The sequence below is a fragment of the Sciurus vulgaris genome (genome assembly GCF_902686455.1).
Source record: "Sciurus vulgaris genome assembly, chromosome: 10".
Lineage (NCBI taxonomy): Eukaryota > Metazoa > Chordata > Mammalia > Rodentia > Sciuridae > Sciurus > Sciurus vulgaris.
This window is the reverse complement of record NC_136470.1, coordinates 121,331,168-121,349,865: the sequence shown is the minus strand read 5'-3', so window position 1 is coordinate 121,349,865 and position 18,698 is coordinate 121,331,168. Positions and strand designations below refer to the sequence as shown.

The following is an 18,698-nucleotide window of genomic DNA, read 5'->3' as shown; positions in this document are numbered from 1 at the left end:
ACTTGGCTGAAGTGCAGGGAATGTCGTCGCCATGTGCTGGCAGGTGACGGGGAGACATCCTGGGTGCTTCTCAGACTCAGAATGCCACACGGTCCTGTCAGCCTCCTCTGCTTGCTCTTTCCCCCCCTACTGCGCCTGCTTTGCCATCCTCCATCTCTCTCCAGACTCCTGTCCCCAGTCCAGCCCAGGAGGCCATTTTCCCATTGCTCTGTAGATTTCTTTCTAAAGCTCAGGTCTGTAGCTTTGATCATCTCATGCCGTATCTCAAACCAACCCAAAACCCAGTGGTTCAGGTCAAGGAGAATATCACGAATTCACAGTTGGAGCAGGGCAGGGACAGCGTGCGCCTGGTCCATGTGGCATCAAAGGCATTGTGCAGGTTGGGGGCGAAGGCCCTCTCGCTTGCAGGTTTGCTGGCTGATGCTGGCGACTGGCTGGGGTCTCATTTATTTTGCCACGAGGGCAGCTCCCCATGGCCTCCCTTAGGTAGGCTTACCTACCTTGGGCTTCTCGCAGATGCTGCTGGTGTAAAACTGGTTCCAGAATGTGAAAGCAAGAGCCGCTCCAGGCAGACACTGTGCTGCCTTTTCCAACCCAGCCTTGGGTGTCAGGCAGTGCCGGTTCTGCCCTCCGGAGGGGCCCATCCAGACTCCCCCCTTGGCTGTCAGGGTTGCACTGAGAGCTCGTGGGGTGGGATGCCACATGGGCCTGTCGCAGAAATGATGAGTGGCCCTACCTGTTCATGCCAACCTCTGCTCAAGACCCTTCTGGGGCTGCCACCGCCTTCCTGGGTGGGGAACTCGTGCCCCTCCCTGTGGCCACCCTATCCTGTGCCATCTGTGTCTGCCCGCAGTGGCCTTGCCTCTCCCTGTCTGGGCCCACCTGCCTCCACAGCTGGCCCCAGAGATGGGTGTGGTTTAAATCAACCCTCCCACCTTGAGGAGCTTCCCCACCCCCTCTTCACTCCTGAGTCCAGCTCCATTTTCCCTAAGACACAAGTTTAGACGGAGCGGTCTCCACAGTAATAACTCACAGCTTCCTGGGAGCCTTCTCTCCCACTGTTCTCTGCCTGGTATGGCCCTGCTCTCACCCCCACTTGCAGCCTGACCCACGGCCCAGCCCCCATCCCCCAGCCTCCAGCCCCCAGCCTCGGTAGAAATGCTGCTTCCTCTTTTCAGACCTTGGCACGAACCACACAACCTAGTATGGATGAGGTGTCTGCTTCAGTGTCAGATCTGTGTTCCTCACCCTATGACCTTGGGGATTATAGCTCATTGGATTGTGATGAGGATTAAATGAGGAAACCTAAGGAAAGTGCCAAATTCCTCGCCTGGTGTTGAATGGAGGCCCAGCTAGTGTTGGAGGTTCCTTTCTAGAGACTCCTGGTAAATGCTCAGTACTGAATTTTCTCACCCTCCTTTGGTTGAAAGAGGAAAAGGAAAAAAATAAAAAAGAAAAGAAAAGAAAAAATCCAACCCACATCTTCCTGCTTAATCATGTGGGACTAAACTACCAGAAGATTACAAGAACATTGCTGAGCCATGAACTGGGGTGGGTGGGGGGGCTCAGTAATGATCTGCCTGCTTATTTTTAATAAAATCCTGCCAGCGGAGCTGAATCTTTGCCCTCGGCAAATGCTCTGCTTTGCCGCAGTGGTGTCGGTGAGCTGCTGTTAGAAGACAGGGTGACCTTGAGGACTAAGCTGTGCAGGGAGGAAGGCTTTTGCAGCTTTGGAGGCTGGGGATCATAGGAACGTCTCCTGCCCCACCCACCTGCCCACCTGTCCTGATGGCATGCCAAGTGCAGCCTCCTCCTAGACCCCTAGACCCCCCCTTGTCTGTGGCCAATGGTGGTGCCTACTCAGGTGACCGCTCTGCCTGTGACCGCCCTGCCTGTCCTGCTCACCCCCATGGAGAGAGGGAGAGTGGACAGGTCAGTGGGTGTGCAAGGTCTCTATTTCCAGGTTCCAGCATCAATTGTTCCTGGGACAATTGCCAAAGGCAAGAATGGAGTGAGGAAGAAGCCCTGGGAGAGGAAATGGCACAGGGCAGCCCATTGATCTGTTCTGCTCCTTTATGAGCAGCCATGACAGGGCTGGGCAGAGGTGGACAGGAGGAAAATCTTTCAATAATCTCTGCCCCAGGCCTACAAAGTGTCCCAGAGGCCAACAGCTGAGGACACTTTTCCCTGCAGTTCATGTCCAAATGTTGGCCATGTTTTGCTCAGGGAGCTGGTCAGTCCCCTGCAGACTGGTCAGTCCAGGAGCCGCAGAGTCCAGGGTCAAGGCAGAGGCCCTACAGTCTCAGACTTGCTCACAATGGAGACTGAGACAGGACACCAGTCAGAAGTGCAGATGTGTGCTCCAGAGGGCTGTGGAAGCCAGGGAAAGGCGAGAAGGTGGCCTGGGCACACCCAGAACTATCCCCAAGCCGAGGGCTGGTTTGGGGGAGGGGCCAGTGCATCTCGCCTGGATGTAGAGGGTTGAAAGGGAGGGGTGACCAGGACACATCTGTGGGCCTCAAGGGCTCCATCCTAAGGAGCAGTGCACGTTGGAGAGGAGGAGGATGGGCTGGGTTGGCGAGTGGAGTGCAGATGGGAGCGTCTCAGGGAACCTTGGGCACAGTGTTGCTGGTAATGGAGAGACATGGGGGGATCTAAGCAGCCAAGCCACGCTGACGGTTTGAGTCAGGGTTCTGAGCCACATTGTCCTGGCTGTGTGGAGTGTGTGGGAGACCCCTGAGCGGGGAAGAGGAATGGTTCTGCTCCTGGAAATGGGAAACAGGCAGGTGGAGGAGTTGGAAGTCAGGCCCTTTGCAGTGAAGCAGGAAGGAGCCCCTGGGTGCTGGGCCCCACCTGTTCACACCGTTCACTCTCACTTCCTGAACCCTCCAGGGTGCCTCAGTTCCTAGTTTCTGACCATTCAACCAGTCCCCCAAAAAGAAGCCTTGGCTTGGTTGGGGCCATTCCTGGAGCTCCATGACATTCACAGTGGTGGCAGCAATGAGCCATCAGGGTTCTGAAGCCCAGCCTGGCCAAAGAGGGCCTGGGGCAGGAGCTGAGTTCCTGCTTAGACAGCCACATCCCGGCCCCTCTCAGCTTTGACCCTGGTTGCTGTCCTGTAAGTCTGTGTCTGGCACAGCGCCTAGCGTGTACCTAGAACATGCTTCATAAATACTGGGTTCACAGGTCACGTTACAGTTACTGTGGGAAAGCCCAGAAATATTGACGCCGGCCAAGATCCCACACCTCAAAGTTGCTCATGCCCAGTCCTCAGTAAACAACTTTTCTCCTTCACTCCAGCTTGATCCTGCAAGCTGGTACTAATCCATTTCTGCTAGCTGGTGTCACAAGAAGGGGCAGCTTGGCATTAGAAAGGATTGCAGGGATTTAAAATTCTCAGCAACTCCATGAACTTCCTGTTTCTTTGGTGGTTTGGGGGATTCTACAGACTCCTGTCTCCCCACTCGGTAACTCCAGGGAAGAACGTCTCTGGGGAGAAGGAACACCTCCTGCCTGTCCCCCCACCTGGCTCCCTGAAGCTCACTCCTTGTCACTGGGGTGTGAGATGCTGGTGTCTCTGCCTGGGGGCGTTGCCGTGGGCCCTGTGATCCTGAGGAGGCGGAAACTTTCCACTGCCTCTCAAGGGAGGGTGTGTGCTTTCCAGATTCCATCTGCCTCTCACTAGCTAGGGAGTGTCCCACTTTTCTAAAACTCTGTGGGCCTCTTAGTGGTTCCGGCCAGCTCTGCCTGTGGCCTCAGAGATGATCCCCCATGTGTGGGAAGCCCCCACTTCTCACCTTCATGTGAAGATTTAAAGCTACTGGAAAGCTCTTTCCAGCCAAATTTCTCTCAGAAGCTCCCAGGGTCATTTCCAGGGAAAACAGAAAGAGCTTTTGGGTGCATCACTGCTCATCCCAGAGATGTTCTTCCAGAAGCATGGCTGTTCTGATGCCAGCTGATATCTGGCAATTCATTTCTGGCAATAGCAACCCAGTATTGGCCTCAGACTCGAAGGGCCCAATTTCCAGAATTTCCCTGCCTACAATCACCAAATGAAGTTCCTAAGACATCTATGCTTCTGACCAAGGAGCTACAAATTCAGGGTTTTCCCAGTACCCCTCAGGTTCAATAATTTGCAAAACAGCTCAGGACTCAGGAAAGCACTCTACTTACGATTACAATTTTATTAAAGGCTATAAATCAGGATCAGCCAAATAAAGTAGCACACAAGACAAGGTCTGAGAATATTCCTAATACAGAGACTCAGAGCCTGTCACCCGCCAGGCACATCAGTGCATTCACCAACCAGGAAGCACCGCAGGGCTGTGGTGTGCAGGGTTTCACTGGGTTTCATTATGTAGGCGTGATTGATTGAGCACTGGCCACCACATTGAAGTCAGTCCCCAGCCTCTCTCCCTTCCCTGGAGGTAGGACTGGCTCCAGTCCTCAGCTCCTAATCACATGGTTAGCAGCCCCACCCTGAGGTCCTCCAGGGCCACTATCAATCACCTGATTAGCATCAACTCTGGTGGGATGGAAGGGGGCCCAGGAATAAGAATGACACTCTTATTACTCAGGAAATTCCAAGCCAAACCTTCTCAGGAACCAGGAATAAAGACAAGTCAAACTCTATCATACAACAATGGCGGTGGTGTTCCCCCCCACCACCACCATCATTACAGTGTTCTGGAAACTGCCTCAGCTATTCAGTACCCTGCCATTTTTAAGCATTCCCTATGTGCTTTGCACTTTTATTATCTTATCTGGTCCTAACTGCAGCCCTCTGATATCTGGCATATTATCATACCAATTTAAAAATGAGATCTTCAAGGTGACACAGCTAAAAAGTACTCCAGTAGGATTTGAACTTAAGTAACCAATTCTGGAGCACAAGTTTGGTCTTCCAAACAGCCTATCAGATGCTCCTTCTGGCCAGAGACTCTTTCTTTACCTGGGCAAGTCCTGACCATTGAGAAACGATAGGACCCATCTGTTACACTCTCCAGGCTTCAAAACTGACAAAGAACCTTTCCCTGGGGCCCTGATGGGTTGCCCTGCTCCCTCCGGGCAGTGGCCATCCATGCCCTGCCTGTGGATGCCCTGCTTGGACATGGGTAGTGCAGAGTGGAGAGCCCTTGGACTCCACTCTCTTGCTTTCCCATCAGGGTTACCTGTAACCTGTAGCCCGCAGCCCAGAGCAGAAAGGACTCTGTGCCAGTGACCCTCTGAACCTCCCAGGACCATGACAGATCCATAGCAGGACAGTGTGGAGAAGTAGTCCATGCAGGCCTTGAGCTAACAACTGTCCCTTTATTGCCCTTCTTTCCCTCCCAGATGGCTGGAAATGCAGCAGTTGGCCTTTCTGCCACTGCCAGGCCCCAGGGGACCAGCACAGGGTTAGGTCAAAAGCCAAACCCTGTGGTTCGGGAAATTAGCAATATTTATGGGACTCTCAAGAGACACCTTGGTTTCTTTCAGCCATCCTGCATGCTCAGTTGAGATATTATCACCTGCATTTGTATTTGCAGATGTGGGTACACCTGCAGTTGTCACAATGACTGGGGACCATCCTCTTGGCAGGGTCCAGGAATGATAGAGATCCTTTACTGAGCTGGGTGGTCAGGCATATGCTAGGGAGGACAGGTCTGTCTACAGAAGACCCTGGGAGATGGCCCACTTCCCCTGGTTCTCTGGAAAACTCTCTTTGCCAATGACACCCAGGCTGAATGAATGGGAACTAAAGAGCAGGATTCCTTTTTATGAGCCTCTGACCAGCGACAAGGTGGGAAGTCCAGGTGAACATCAGCAGGTGTGAGAAGCAGCTTGTTTTTGCTCTACTTGCTCTGATTCTTCAGATCTTGCATCAGTTGGGCCCCGTGGGTCAAGGCAACCTGGCTCTTGGTGCTGGGCATTCATGGGGCCATGGGAGGCTTCCTTCTTGGCTCAAGCCTGGCAGGAACTGCCCTGCAGCACACCCAGCATAGACAATTGAGGCCCCACCTCAGGGTCCCTCCCTGAGTGGGCTGGCCTCCCACTCAGTGTGTCTGCAACTCAGCCTCTCTGGTCTTTTTGTCTTGTTAGCCATTCTCTCCAAATACATTATGTTTAGAAGACCTTGACTGCTAGGCTCTGCTTATGGCTGAACACCTCTCTTCTTGTTGTTTTGCAGTTGGAAAGACGTCTCTGATCACAAGGTTCATGTACGACAGCTTCGACAACACATACCAGGTGAGGTCCTGGAGGCCTGTCTCCACCCCGCCCACCCCGGCGTCTGTGTCCATGGCCGAGTGATCACAGCCACCCTCTCTCCAGGGCTTGCTGAGCTAGGATCAGAGTGGGATAGCCCCAGGTTCCTGGGGTGTCTTTTTGCTTTGGAGGAGCTTCCCCCTGGGTATTGGCCCCCCAGCCCAGTGCAGATCTTCTGAAAATTCAGATCTCAGAAATATTTTCCAGAGAGATATCTTAAACTTAGAGAGGGGACAAGATTCAGTCTGGGTACTTCCGGCCCTCACAGGCAGGCTGAGCCATTATAGTTTTGGTTACTTAAATGGGGTGGTCAGGGGAAAGAGGAGGCAGATGAAGTGTGGGAGGGGTGGAATGTGAGCAGTTGGAGAGTGTGTTCCTCCTGTGGGGTTGTGTTTTCTGGGACCTTCCACACACACGTGCATACATTACCCTGGGACCTCTTCTACACATTCAGCCTTTCACACACACCCTCTCTCATACACGGCCTTAATAAAAACATGCATATGCACACAAACACACACACACACACACACCATTGCTGAAGCCCTTCCTTCCTGGAGAGGCTTGTGTGGTGGCCTTGCCCTGCCCTATGTGGGCAGGAGGTTGGATGACATGACCTCTGGGGCTCCTGGCTCTGGAATGGTGGTCTGAGGTCAACCACAGACTGACAGGTGGTTCCAGGTGGCCCAAAAGCTGAGCTCTTGAGGTCAGTGACAGCCCTGCCTAGCAGCCCTGGTGAGAAGAGGTTTGAATAAGAGAAGCAACCACAGCTTTTTTGCAAAAACCACCAAACTTAATCATTTGAACTATTTTTAGGGGGGAAAAACCCTACTGTTTTCTTCCTTAGGATAGAGACAAATAATAATGCATTTATCTAAGGTGATGGGCTCTGTGGGATACTAGTTCCCAGAGACGTTAGTAGGTGTTACTGGAAAAACAGAAAAGGAGGCTGGTGGCTCAGAGCATGTGTGGAGCTGGGAACTCCAGGGGACAGGAGTGACAGCTCTGCCATGGGACTTCTCAGGGTCTTTCCTTCATCAATGTGTGGCTTTGATTTGCTGAAAGCAAGTGTAATTGGGGTTTGATCATGGAATCCCTTTGTCATCAGGTTCTCGAGGACAAATATTTATAGACTCACTGGGGACTGCTGTTCCAAGATGTCCTCCCCTATTGTTGACCTTACAGAAGGTGCAGAGTAGTTCCATGCCTGCTTTTTGGTCTGTCTGTCCCTCTGGACCAGTCCTCCTTGCCTCAGATCCCCTCAGAGAGCCCCCTCTGCTCCCTGTGCTCTGAAACACTAGATCCCCACAGACTGGGTAGGAATTGACCTTGGTGAAGAATGGGAGGCTCTGGGAAAGGGTCCTGATGACACGTAGCCCTAGGCCAGGGCTTTGGTCTTGGCCCTGTAGTTGCATCTTCTCCAGGGCAGGGCTTTGTACCCTGTGGGCTCCGAGGAGCATCTCCTCCTGAAAAGGGGACGTCTACACCAGAGAGGATGGCCCTATCTAACAGGCTCCCTTCTGAAATCTGACTTGGTACTGTGTGTGGCGGGGGTGCACGCACATGCGCACGTGCACATATCTGTGTGTGTAATCTCATCTATTACTTTATATTTTTAATATTAAGTTACTTAACATACCTCCTCTTAGCATCCCATTGAAAACAGTGAGCTTTTTGGCTGCTTGGTGTTTTGGGCAATGGTGGGCAAAACTTCTGAGCTCTTACACACCTCGCCTCGTGTCACCCCATTGCTTTCTTATACCCATTGCTTGTCAGGTATCTGTAGTCTGGCAGCCCCCTGCCTGTGGTGTACCTGCAGCTCGGGGGCCTCTCTGCTCACCACTTCCTGACAGTGGCACTGTCACACCTGGCTCACGGCTGGAATGCCCTTTCCACCCCCTTCTTGTCCGCCGTGAGCATTCTTCTGACTCACGTGACTGAGAGCAAATGTTTGCTGTGGAGTGAGGCCTGCCATGCCCTGCTTCCCACCCTGACCCTGCTTGTCCTCAGGGTAACCACCTCCTGACTCTGGGCCAGCTCCTCTGTGCTCTGGCTTGGCCGAGGCCAGGATGCCCTTGAACCACCACTGTACTGCTGGGCCCAGTGCAGGGCCTGGCCATAGATGGTGTCACAGGTGCCAGTGGCATAGAGGTGGCTTGAAGAGGCTCTGTCTGCTGGGTTTTTAGACCCCATCAGACTGAGAGGCCTCAAGGCCTCAATGTCAGGACAAGACAAGAGAAATCCCAGGAAGACAGCTGCCCTCCCCATGGTAAGACTTTCTGACTTGTTTTTTTCTGGCGCAGGTGGAATCCTTTCCTAACATCCTTTAAAATGGTAATTAGGCTGGAAGCTGGGCCCCATCTCTGCACACACAGGCTGGCTTTAATGAATCCTCTTGAGATGGGGGGGCAAGTTATTTTGTTCATTTTGTTTGTCTCAGTGTGGTGGCAGAGGTGTATGGGAAGTAGTCAGGATCCCCAAGGACTTTGGGGGATGCACTTACCTCTCCCAAGTTGTGCCTCTGCACGGGGACACCCCCATGGCCCCTGATTCTGCTCCTTTGAGCCTCCTACCTCTTCCTGACTACAGGCTCCCAGCTGTGGCCGCAGAACCCCCTCCCCCACTTCTGGGCCTCTCATCTGACAAACTGAACCTACTCTACAAGATGGGGACACACACGTACATACACGCAGACACACACAAGTGCACACACGTGCGCACGTGTGCACACAGCACCTGGATCCTGACACTGTGGCCTTCCCTGAATGCTGCTTCTTTGACCTGCATTCATTCCTGCCTCCAGCCAATGGCTGCAGCGAATCCTCCTTCCTCCCCATCCACGCCCAGCCTCCTCTCCAGGGAGCATCCGTCCCCACCTTGTCTGGAACTCCACACACCCAAGGGACCCCGCCACTAGTGCGGTTCACCCAGCACTCTTCACGGCTGAGGTGCTAACATGGAAGGGGCAGGCGAGAAGAATGGTACCTGGGTGACAGCGGTGGAGCCTGTCAGGATGTGAGCACTGTGACTACAACGGGGCAGCTCACACCTGCGCTTGGCCGCTGGGCAGCCCCGTCCCTGGCTCTCATCATCGCACCTGCGCGGGTTCTGCTCCTAGCAGATCTGCAGCTGGGCTGTCCAGCAGCAGGAGTTAGCCCCGGAAGTCCATGGATCCCAGTTACCCTGCAAGACTCTCAGTGCCGTCAACACAAAGAGGACGGAGTCCAGCGGAATAACAATGCAGCAGCCAAGATATTTGAAAGTGGCTACTTGGGCCAGCCTGTGAGAGGCTGGGGAGAACGTGGACTCCTAACGTCCTAAGAACTGATCAGTCTCCTGGGGCAGAGAGTAGAGAGGGGGCAGAGTACCACCTGAGAGGCCTTGATAGAACCCACGATGCCAGCTGTCCACATGTGGTGTCCAGGGACCTTCTACCCCCGTACAGGAGGTTAGAGTGAGGGGCACTCAAGGAAAAGGACTCAGCGTGTCCCCTGACACACCTCAGCTCTTTTCTCTCCTTTAGAAGGAGGCATTCAGACCCTGAGTTCAGTCCCCAGCATCGCACACACAGGAGGCAAACAGGAGGCCTGGGTTCCAATCCCAGGTCTGTCACAGAACTGGGAGACTCTGGCCAAGCTCTTCAGTTTCTTACGGTTGCATTTTTTTAACGTGGAAATTGAGTGGCATTTTACTCCTACATCACCTAGACCAGTGGCCCCAAATCTTTAGAAGTAGGAATGTGGTTATTTTATTTTGTTTTTGGAATCCTAGGGATTGAACCCAGCACCTTGCACATTCAAGGCAAGCGCTCTAACATTGGGCCACGTCCCCCCGGGAATATGGTTAATTCGTACTTAAAGCATAGCTCACGTAGTCTAGATGATGGAACAGGATGGGCCAAAGCACTCTCGACACAGAAGCGCATTACTGTACATGACAGAAAAGCCAAAACAAAAATAGCTGCAACTCTAAAACAAACTAAGTTGATAATGATGAAGTGAAACATCATAACTTGCCGGCGTCCCCTGAATGGGAGGTGGTGGGTGTGCCCGCCTTAGGTGTGTGATTGCACAATGCTTTGCACCTCTGCCGGGTGTGCCTGACCGCTGGCAACATGGCGATGGTGGTGTGAGAGTGCAGTAGAAGGGCCTGTCCCTCTCTCCTCCAGGTGCTGGGGTCAAAATGTGAGGCAACAATCTTCCAGTGAAATTGGAATGCTAGTCACTGGGGCACCGACAACCCTGTCCTTAGAGACCCACTGGTGCACTGCCCGCCATCCAGGTGTTCCTCTAGACATTTACCTGGGACTGCTGTGTGGGCCGACTTGTCCAGGCTCCAACATCCTTTCTTTCCCTCCCTCTTCTCCTCTGCCTTTCCTTCCCTTTTATCAGCACATGTAAGTAGGGACTTGGGTCACCCTTTAATACAGAAAGTTGGCAGTGTCTTCCACAAAGAAAGCTTTTCTGGTGCAGAAGTCGTGATGGGACTTGGGTGGGCATGCTGTGCAGTGACGCCCTCAGGCCTCGGGTCTCTTGCTCTGGCCCTGCCCCACTCCTTGTCATGCGGGGGCCCCACCTTGCTGCAAACTGGCTGCTGCTGCTTCAGACTTCATGCCCACATTCAGGGCAGAAAAAAAAAAAAAAAGCAAGAATTTTGCCGGAATCACTCCTCTAGCTGATTGCTGCTTCCATCTTAATAGCCAGAATCGGGTCACACAAGCACCCTTAGCCTCTTAGAGAGGCTGGGACAGCAGAATTAGTTTTAGAGTCTCTAAGACAGAGTCAAGCAAGTGTGTAGGAGGTTGACAGGGGCACCAGCTGAGGCTTTTGAGGAGCTAAATGAGCCTGTGATGTAATCCTCTGCCCTCAGTGTACCCCAGCCTCCCCAACCCAGTGTGCAGGTTACAGACAGGTAAGTTCCCAGATGCCCTTAAAGCCACCACCTGGAACATCTTTCACCATATGAGCTGAAGGAGGGCTGGCCTACATGGACCACGTGTCCCTCGACAGGAGAGCTCTCAGGAAGCTTCAGCCACGCTTCACTGGGCAGGTATGTGGCTTTTAAGGGATTGACTGATTTTGATATGAATAACCCCTTATTTAAAGTTTGAAGGTATCTGTCCTTTGGTTGATGTTCAGACCAGGGTCAGGAAATTAAAGAGTGACCACTAAGTAAGTAAACTGACCACCACAGACTTTGAAAGTAGCCAGGTACCTACCTGCTCAGTGGCCTCAGGAGCCAGCCTCCCCTCCCCCAGGGCACACTATGGAGCTTTTGGCCAGAAGAGACCTTGCCCAGCATGTTTTCCAGAGGCTGCGATCTCTCCCGACAAAGCACCCACTTGCCAGGCTGAAGCCTTAAGTTTTGCCAGACTCATTTGCATGCTAATTTGCATGACTTTACCCTGGTGCTTTCATCTGATGGCTGGTGGTACGGAGCCTGAACAGCAGCTCCATTGTCAAGGGCTTGTCATGCCCAGCTGCTTTTCACCACTTATGGATGCTTCCCCAGCCCTCAGCCCAGCCCTGGCCAAAGCTAAAAGAAGACACATACATGCCTTTTCATCATTCCTGTTCCTGAGAAGAGAACCTTGAGTCAACTTATGTAAATTACCAGTCAGATTTCCACTGCAAACCTTATTACTGTATCTTGAATGTAAAAATTATAGTTCAGAATAAATGCACATAGCCAAGAAAATTTCAGCCAGCGTCTCAGAGAGCTCTCTGCTCAGGAATCAGCTGGGCCATTGGAAGTTCTGTGCAGAGGGAGGTGTGTAATGTATCATCTTTTCTGTGCAAAGCACATCTTGAACCCTGTGGATACTGCTTAACACCCATGTTCAGAAGAAGATAAATGTAGGTGCAGCTGTGAAATCTCTAAGATTCCCTGCATTTTGGATGAAATGAAGAGTCTGCCATTTGTCTTAGACAGTGCTGTTTGTAAGCACACAGGTATGAAAGGAATCTATAAGCATGGCCAGGTTTGGAGCAATGCTTATACCAGGCAGCTGGCAGAGTGTAGCCTTGTACTTCCAAAAGACATGGTAGCAGGTAGCAGGCGCAGGCAGCCTGGGTGTGGAGGGGCGAGGAGACTCCCCAGAGTCAAACCTGCTGCTCATGTGGTCTTGATATCCTGTGTTTACAACCCTGTGGACTAGTTACCAGCAAAAATAATTTGCTCCATACCTCACAACATAAAATGAAAAGCAGAATTACTACTTTGACCAAGATGGTATGAAGAGCTATTTGGTCTCTTTTAGGACTTACCTCTCTGAAGGTTCGCCTTTCCTGAAGCCCTGGGAACACTAGTTGATAGGGATGCTAATAGGAATTGCAAGCACAAAGGTTCCTAGGTAAAGAATAGTGAGAAACGTTGAGTTCTTATTTCTTCATTGCAGGACTTGTCAGAACCTTTAATATGCCAGCAAGAGTTTCCCTACTACCACTAAGAAGCTGGAATATGTAGCCTTTCCCAGACATACTGGCTCACAGTTTGCTCTTGTCCTGAAGATTATTCCACAGGGCCATTATACATTGTCAGACTGGGAGACATTGTTGGAGGATCTCCTTGAACTGGGTTCTACAGATTCACTTGGAAATCCCTGGATCATTTGGTCACGAATAGCAGTTCCTCGTTTTTGTTTAATGGAGCATAAAACAGAATACAGAATACCTTTCTGTAGTCTAACTCATTTGGTCCAACGGTCCTTAGGAAAGCTGTCCCTCTGGCTGTCCCTGTGGTTATTAGAGATGAGGAAACCGAGGGCAAGAGAGGCTAAGCCAGCCTCTTTTCCAGGACACTCCCAATCCAGTTCTTCTAAGCCCACCAGACCATTCGGACCCAGTCAGGGCAGAGCTCACTGAAAACAGACTGGGCCCCCAGGCACGAGCCCACCCAGGTCCATTGGAGTGTGGCACCTGCCAGCTGCATGGTAGCCCCTCTGCAGCTCACCGTGGTCTGTCCTGGGAGGCACCGACAAGCAGCCTAGACTTGTTGACAAACATGTGCTCTCTGCCCCAGGCGGCCTCTTAAGGCTCCTGATCACCTAGGCCACTGGCACACTGAGGGGCTATGTATATATCATGGATCTGGACTTCATCTTCAAAGAAGACCCCCCACGCTCCACATTCTCATCTCTACACAGAGATAATGCACCCATGCATACCCACATGCCTCCGTGTGCAGAATAAAATACGAACGTGTGTCCTTACTCATGCACGTATCTGCTCACACTATCTATACCCATGTGGCATCAGTGCACGCTCACGCACCTGCGTGAGCCCTGTTCACCTTTGAGAGAGGGAGGACCCAGGACAGATCAGAGGGACTCGCCAAGGTAGCTGGACCTTCTGTGGGAGGATGTGATCTCTCTGGGGAGCGAGTTGCTCTTCTTGTCTGGTGTCTCCTTAGTCCTCCAAAGTGGACCTGAAGTGACAGCCACAGACACGACCGTACTACAGAGGCAGGGGAGGAAAAACTAAACAGTGCCATAAAGAAATGGAGGGCAGGGAAGATAGCTGTTGCAGAAATATTGCATGGTGCTCAGCCTTTTGTTCTCTCTTGCTGGTTGTCTCATTCTCTGTCAACACACATCTGTCAACAAATCTAGGCTGCCTGCTAGTGCCTCCCAGGATGGAGCACAGCTAGCCGCAGAGGTCTGCCATGCAGCTGGCAGAGATCCACACTCCCATGGACCTGGGTGAGGGTGTGGGCCCAGAGGGTCCCAGTCTGTTTTCAGTGAGCTCTGCCAGCACCCTGGCTAGCTCCGAGTGGTCTAGTGGGCTTAGAACACTGGAATCACAAGAAACTGCAAGGTTTGCATGGTAAGCCCATTGTTGCTGCCATTTGAACAAGTTCATGCAGTAAGGCAGGGACAGTGGCCAGGTTTAGAATGGAGGGTTTCCTTGAGCCAGCCTGCAAAAAGGCACATGAAATGGCTTGGCAGGTGGGGCGTCTCATGGCAATGTGACCAGCCAGGCAGAGGTTCTTCTCATTTGATGATTTGTGATACAGACCCTCAGAGACCTCTAAAGTTCAATGCCAACCTACTTGGGCTCCCCTTCTGCTGAAACTATTCTGTAGAATGTGAACAAAGCAGCCAAAGCCAGTGGCCTGTGAGAGTCTGACTTGGCACAACTCAGCCTGGAAGACCCAGCAGAATGGTGGTAGACACCAGCTCCCAGACCAAGCGCAGCAGCCCCAGGAGCCCCAGGTGCACCCTCTGCTTTAATCTTAACCAGTCTCATGGCTGGTCAGCCTAGCTTCTTCCCCAAACCACTCTTGGACTACACCTGGCCCCCGTGAGGAGGGGAATGCCCACCAGCCTGGATCTAGCTTTACACCTCTCTACTCTGGTGATGTCCAAATATGGTCACTTTTCATTAGTTCCTGCAGTTTGGTTGCAGAGGTCTCCAGAGATGCAATGTCTGGGACCATCCTTTAGAGACTGCCCCAGCTGGGATGTGCCTCAAAGGAGCCACACCATGAATGTCCCCTTTTATTTCCTCCACCCAAAACCCATGAGTTGGCATCAGAGAAGACGCAGCATAGTCCCTTTGATTTTGCTGACTTACTGTGAGACCTGGGGAAAGTCGCTTGCCTTTTGTGTGAGCTCTGGTGTGCCATCTGCCCAACAGAAATGGGGTTCTCAGCCATGCAAGCTCCCCTGCCCCAGCTTACTTGTTAAAGGTCCCTGTCCTGGTCACCCGACCTCTCTATCCACCAAGTCCTGCCCGTCCTAGACATCATCTGCGTGCTCCCCTTCCTCTCCAACCTGCCCACGCCCCTTACCTATCTTCTAGAACTTTGCAGCAAGTTCTTGTTTGTCTTTCTTACCTTTGTCCCATCCTTCAACCAGAATTTCTTCCTAGAGCTCCAGCTACTTAGGAAGTCCTTCTGGTTTTATCCAGTCCTCAGGTTCCATCTCGTCCTCTCCCCAACTCCCCTACACAGTCCACTGGACCTGAACCATTTTTTGGTTTTCTAAAGAAAATGTGGGGCTTCACACCTCAGGGTGCCCAAAGACCTGGCTTTTACCTGTAACAGAGGGCCTACTGCCCTTACCCTCCAAGCCCAGGTTTGATTGTCTTTTCCATACTAGGGATTGGACCCGTGGTGCTCTACCACTGAGCTACATTCCCACCCTTTTTAATTTTTTATTTTGAGACAGAGTTGCCCAGACAGGCCTTGGACTTGCAATCCTCCTGCCTCAGCCTCCCAAGTTGCTGGGATTATAGGTGTGCACCCCCACACCCAGCTTTGACCCAGGCATTGGTCTTTTTGATGCTCTCAATTCTTCCAGAAGTTCTGAGTTTCTGTTAGGATCTTTTCCCTTCATACTGAATGATGTCCTTTAACATTTCTTTGAAGTTCTGCAAGCTTCAGGTGCTTTGTTTTCATTTACCTAAAAATGTTTTGATTTCACCTCCACTTTTGAAGAATTTTTTTTCTGGATTTGGTCATTGGAGTCCACTTACCTTTTCTGCTGGCTCTTTGGTGATGTCATTCTGCTCTGCTGGCCTCGGGTTTTTCTGTCGGCTCTCATCCCTGTTGTCACTCCTATGTGTGCTGTGTCTCATTTTCCTCTGGCTTTTTGCAAGATTTGATCTTTATATTTCACTTCAGCAATTGAACTTTGATGTGAATAGATAGGGGTTTTGTTTCTGTTTTTTTTTTTTTTTAAATCCTCCTTAATTACCAAGTTTCTTGAATCTGTAAATTCCTAAATTTATGAACTTCGGAAACTTTTGGCCATTAGTTCCTCAAAAACCTTTTTGTCCCATTCTGCATATCCTCCTCTGAGATTGCAGTTAAACATCCATTAAACCTTTTGATATGGGGCTACACATTATCGGGGCTTTATTAGGGAATTTTTCCCATTTCTTTTCTCTCTTTGTTCCTTTTGGATAATTTCTATTGATCTGTTTTTAGCTTCCCTGGCTGTGACATCCACACACTCTGATTTGTTGTTAAACCCAGCAGTAATTTTTAAATTCATTCATTGATTTCTCACTTCTAAATTCTGATTCTTCTTTATAGTTACTTTTGCTGAGAGTTTGAATCTGTGCCGTCATTATCAGCATAATTTTCTTTATATTTGAGCATAAGAATATTCACAGTTGTAAATACTATTGCTGCTTTTAACATCTGGGTCAGTTCAAGGTCAGGCTCCATTTATTCTCTTTGTTCTTGAATATGGCTCACATTTTCCTCTTACTTGATATGCCTAGGAATTTGGGGTTATAGCCTAAACATTGTGATTAAGACCATGGATTCTACTTGCTTGTTAGACAATTGTTGGATACCCATTTCTCAGTTTTCTCCCTTGTGGTAGACAGCAACTGAAAGTTCTGTTTGCATTTTTAAATTTTTATTTATTATTTTATCTTTCATTTTCAGTCTCGAGTAGGCTGCTGGGGGCAGCAGCTATTTGCAGACTTTTGGGTCCCTTCTCTATAGTTTTCTTGTTTCCAGGATTTATTTCGAGGCACTGGGAATCCAACTCAGAGCCTCGTGCCTGCTAGACAAGCGCTCTTCCACTGAGCTACATCCCCAGCCTCCTCCAAGATTTTCTACACTTTCTGGCAGCTGTGGTAATTTTTAATTTCTCCATCAGTAAAACTGTGGGTTTCTTTCCAACTCTTTCCACCCCTCAGCTGCTACTGGAGCCTGCTCTCAGGTGAGAAGTCATTAAAACAGGACCCTCATCTGGTGCTTTTCCCTTTGAGTAAGTGTTGACTGACTCCCTTCCAGTGTCGACCTGCTTTGGGCCCTTCCCAGGACCCTCAAACAGCTGTTTGTTTTATTTTGTTCAGAGTTTACAGTAGGCATCTGCAAGAGGGTTGCAGGACTTTTGTCTGCCATGACAGAAGTCAGAACTCCCATGTCCCCTCCATCTGAGATGTCTCTCCATCCTCCACTACTCCTCCACACTCACCTGCTGGAAAGCTAGTATACACATGTGCATATTTAGGACTTTCATATTTTCCCCACATTCCTTAAGAACGCTGCCAGAAGCAAAGTCTTCCAGCCCTGCTCCCCCGGAAGCTCCCTTGCCATACTGCTCCTCTCTATCTGGCAGTGACCACAGTAGGTATGAACTTCTTCATGAAGTCAGAAGCTCCTGGTGGGCATAGTCCAGCGGCTTATTCTAGCACAGTAAGCACCAGAAATAATAAGTGACTGTGTTTGAATTTCTTTTCTGCCTACTGCAAGGAGCTGCCCAGGGAAGACCATGACCACCTCCCTGCAGATCTGACCTTTGTGGGAGAGATGGCTCCAGCTGGCAGCCATGTGGAGCCAGCTGCTTGTGTCTTGTGTCTGGGAAAACATGCTGCCAAGGAGCTAGAAATGTTCTGGTAACCGAGAGCCAGCCAAAGCCCTTTTTAAAGTTCCTTTTTTTCTGTCCTTAGAGAGCTGACTTTATTTTTTTCTCGCTAAAATGCAAATTAACTTCCTCTTAAGTGGGCTCTGCTGAGCTATTATGGCTAATGACCATCACGTTTGGACAATAGGGAGCCAGACAGGATGTGACCCGCAGGCAAACGGAGTGCCAGCTTCAAGGCACAGTGACAGTTTCAGAAACTGAAAAGTCAGAGCAGGGACTTTTCAGCTAGGGAGTTGTGGATTCACCTCCCAGTTTTGGCACTAGGAACTGTGTGGCCTTGGTTCTTAGTGAGCCTGGCTTCCTCACCAGCCACCAACACCTTCTCTTGCATAGACATCCCCCCATCACCTGCTATTGAGAGATGCCACAGACTCAGACTCTGACTGCAGCATTTGTGCCAACTTTACTGCAAATGAGTTGTCTGAGAACTTGTTGGCATTCTGATTCCAGAATCGGGCAGACACCCAGAGCTTGGGATCGTGTCTGCCTGAATGGGGCTCAGGAATCTACATGTTTATCCAGCTCCTGATGTGATTCTGATGCACTTGATCCACAAGCTACAGGTTGAGAATTGTTGACTCACTGGCTAGCAGCCATTATGAGATCTTCCCAGTTTAGTCAAGATAGTTCAATGAGGGGCCCTGGAAGCAAACTGAGGGTTCAGAAAGTGACTTTCAGAGAAGTTGGATCTCAAATTCTGAGTCACTATCAACCAGGTGGAAGAATATCCAGAGAAGAGAATGGCACTAGAAAAGTCATATGGAGTGACTTGGGAGTTCCCAGCAGGATCATGACAAAGTCAGGCTGGGTGATGAGGCCATCAAAAGCCAGTGGCAGTGGCAAGCCCTGAACAGCTTTGTAGGCCAATCCCAAAGGTTTGGATTGTTTCTTAGGGAGCAGTAGGGAGTAATGTAGTCAGTCTGTATTTCCGAAAAACACACTTGGTTGCTGTATGAACAGCAGTCACAAGAGAAAAGCCTGTGGACAAAGAGGCCAGTCAGGAAGCAAAGTGATTCAGGTAGAAAGTTCAAGGTCTACATGAAGTGAGTCCCAGTGGGGAGGGAGA

At 50.7% G+C, this 18,698-nt stretch overlaps 1 protein-coding gene across 1 annotated transcript in view; it reads left to right on the top strand.

Moving 5' to 3' along the window:
* The window catches only part of RAB6B (RAB6B, member RAS oncogene family), a 57,756-nt gene that overhangs the window by 23,776 nt on the left and 15,282 nt on the right, over positions 1 to 18,698 (top strand). The window contains exon 2 of the mRNA XM_079156047.1: positions 6,170 to 6,228. Within this exon, the coding sequence (XP_079012173.1) occupies positions 6,170 to 6,228 (59 nt within the window). The remainder of the gene's footprint in view (positions 1 to 6,169; positions 6,229 to 18,698) is intronic.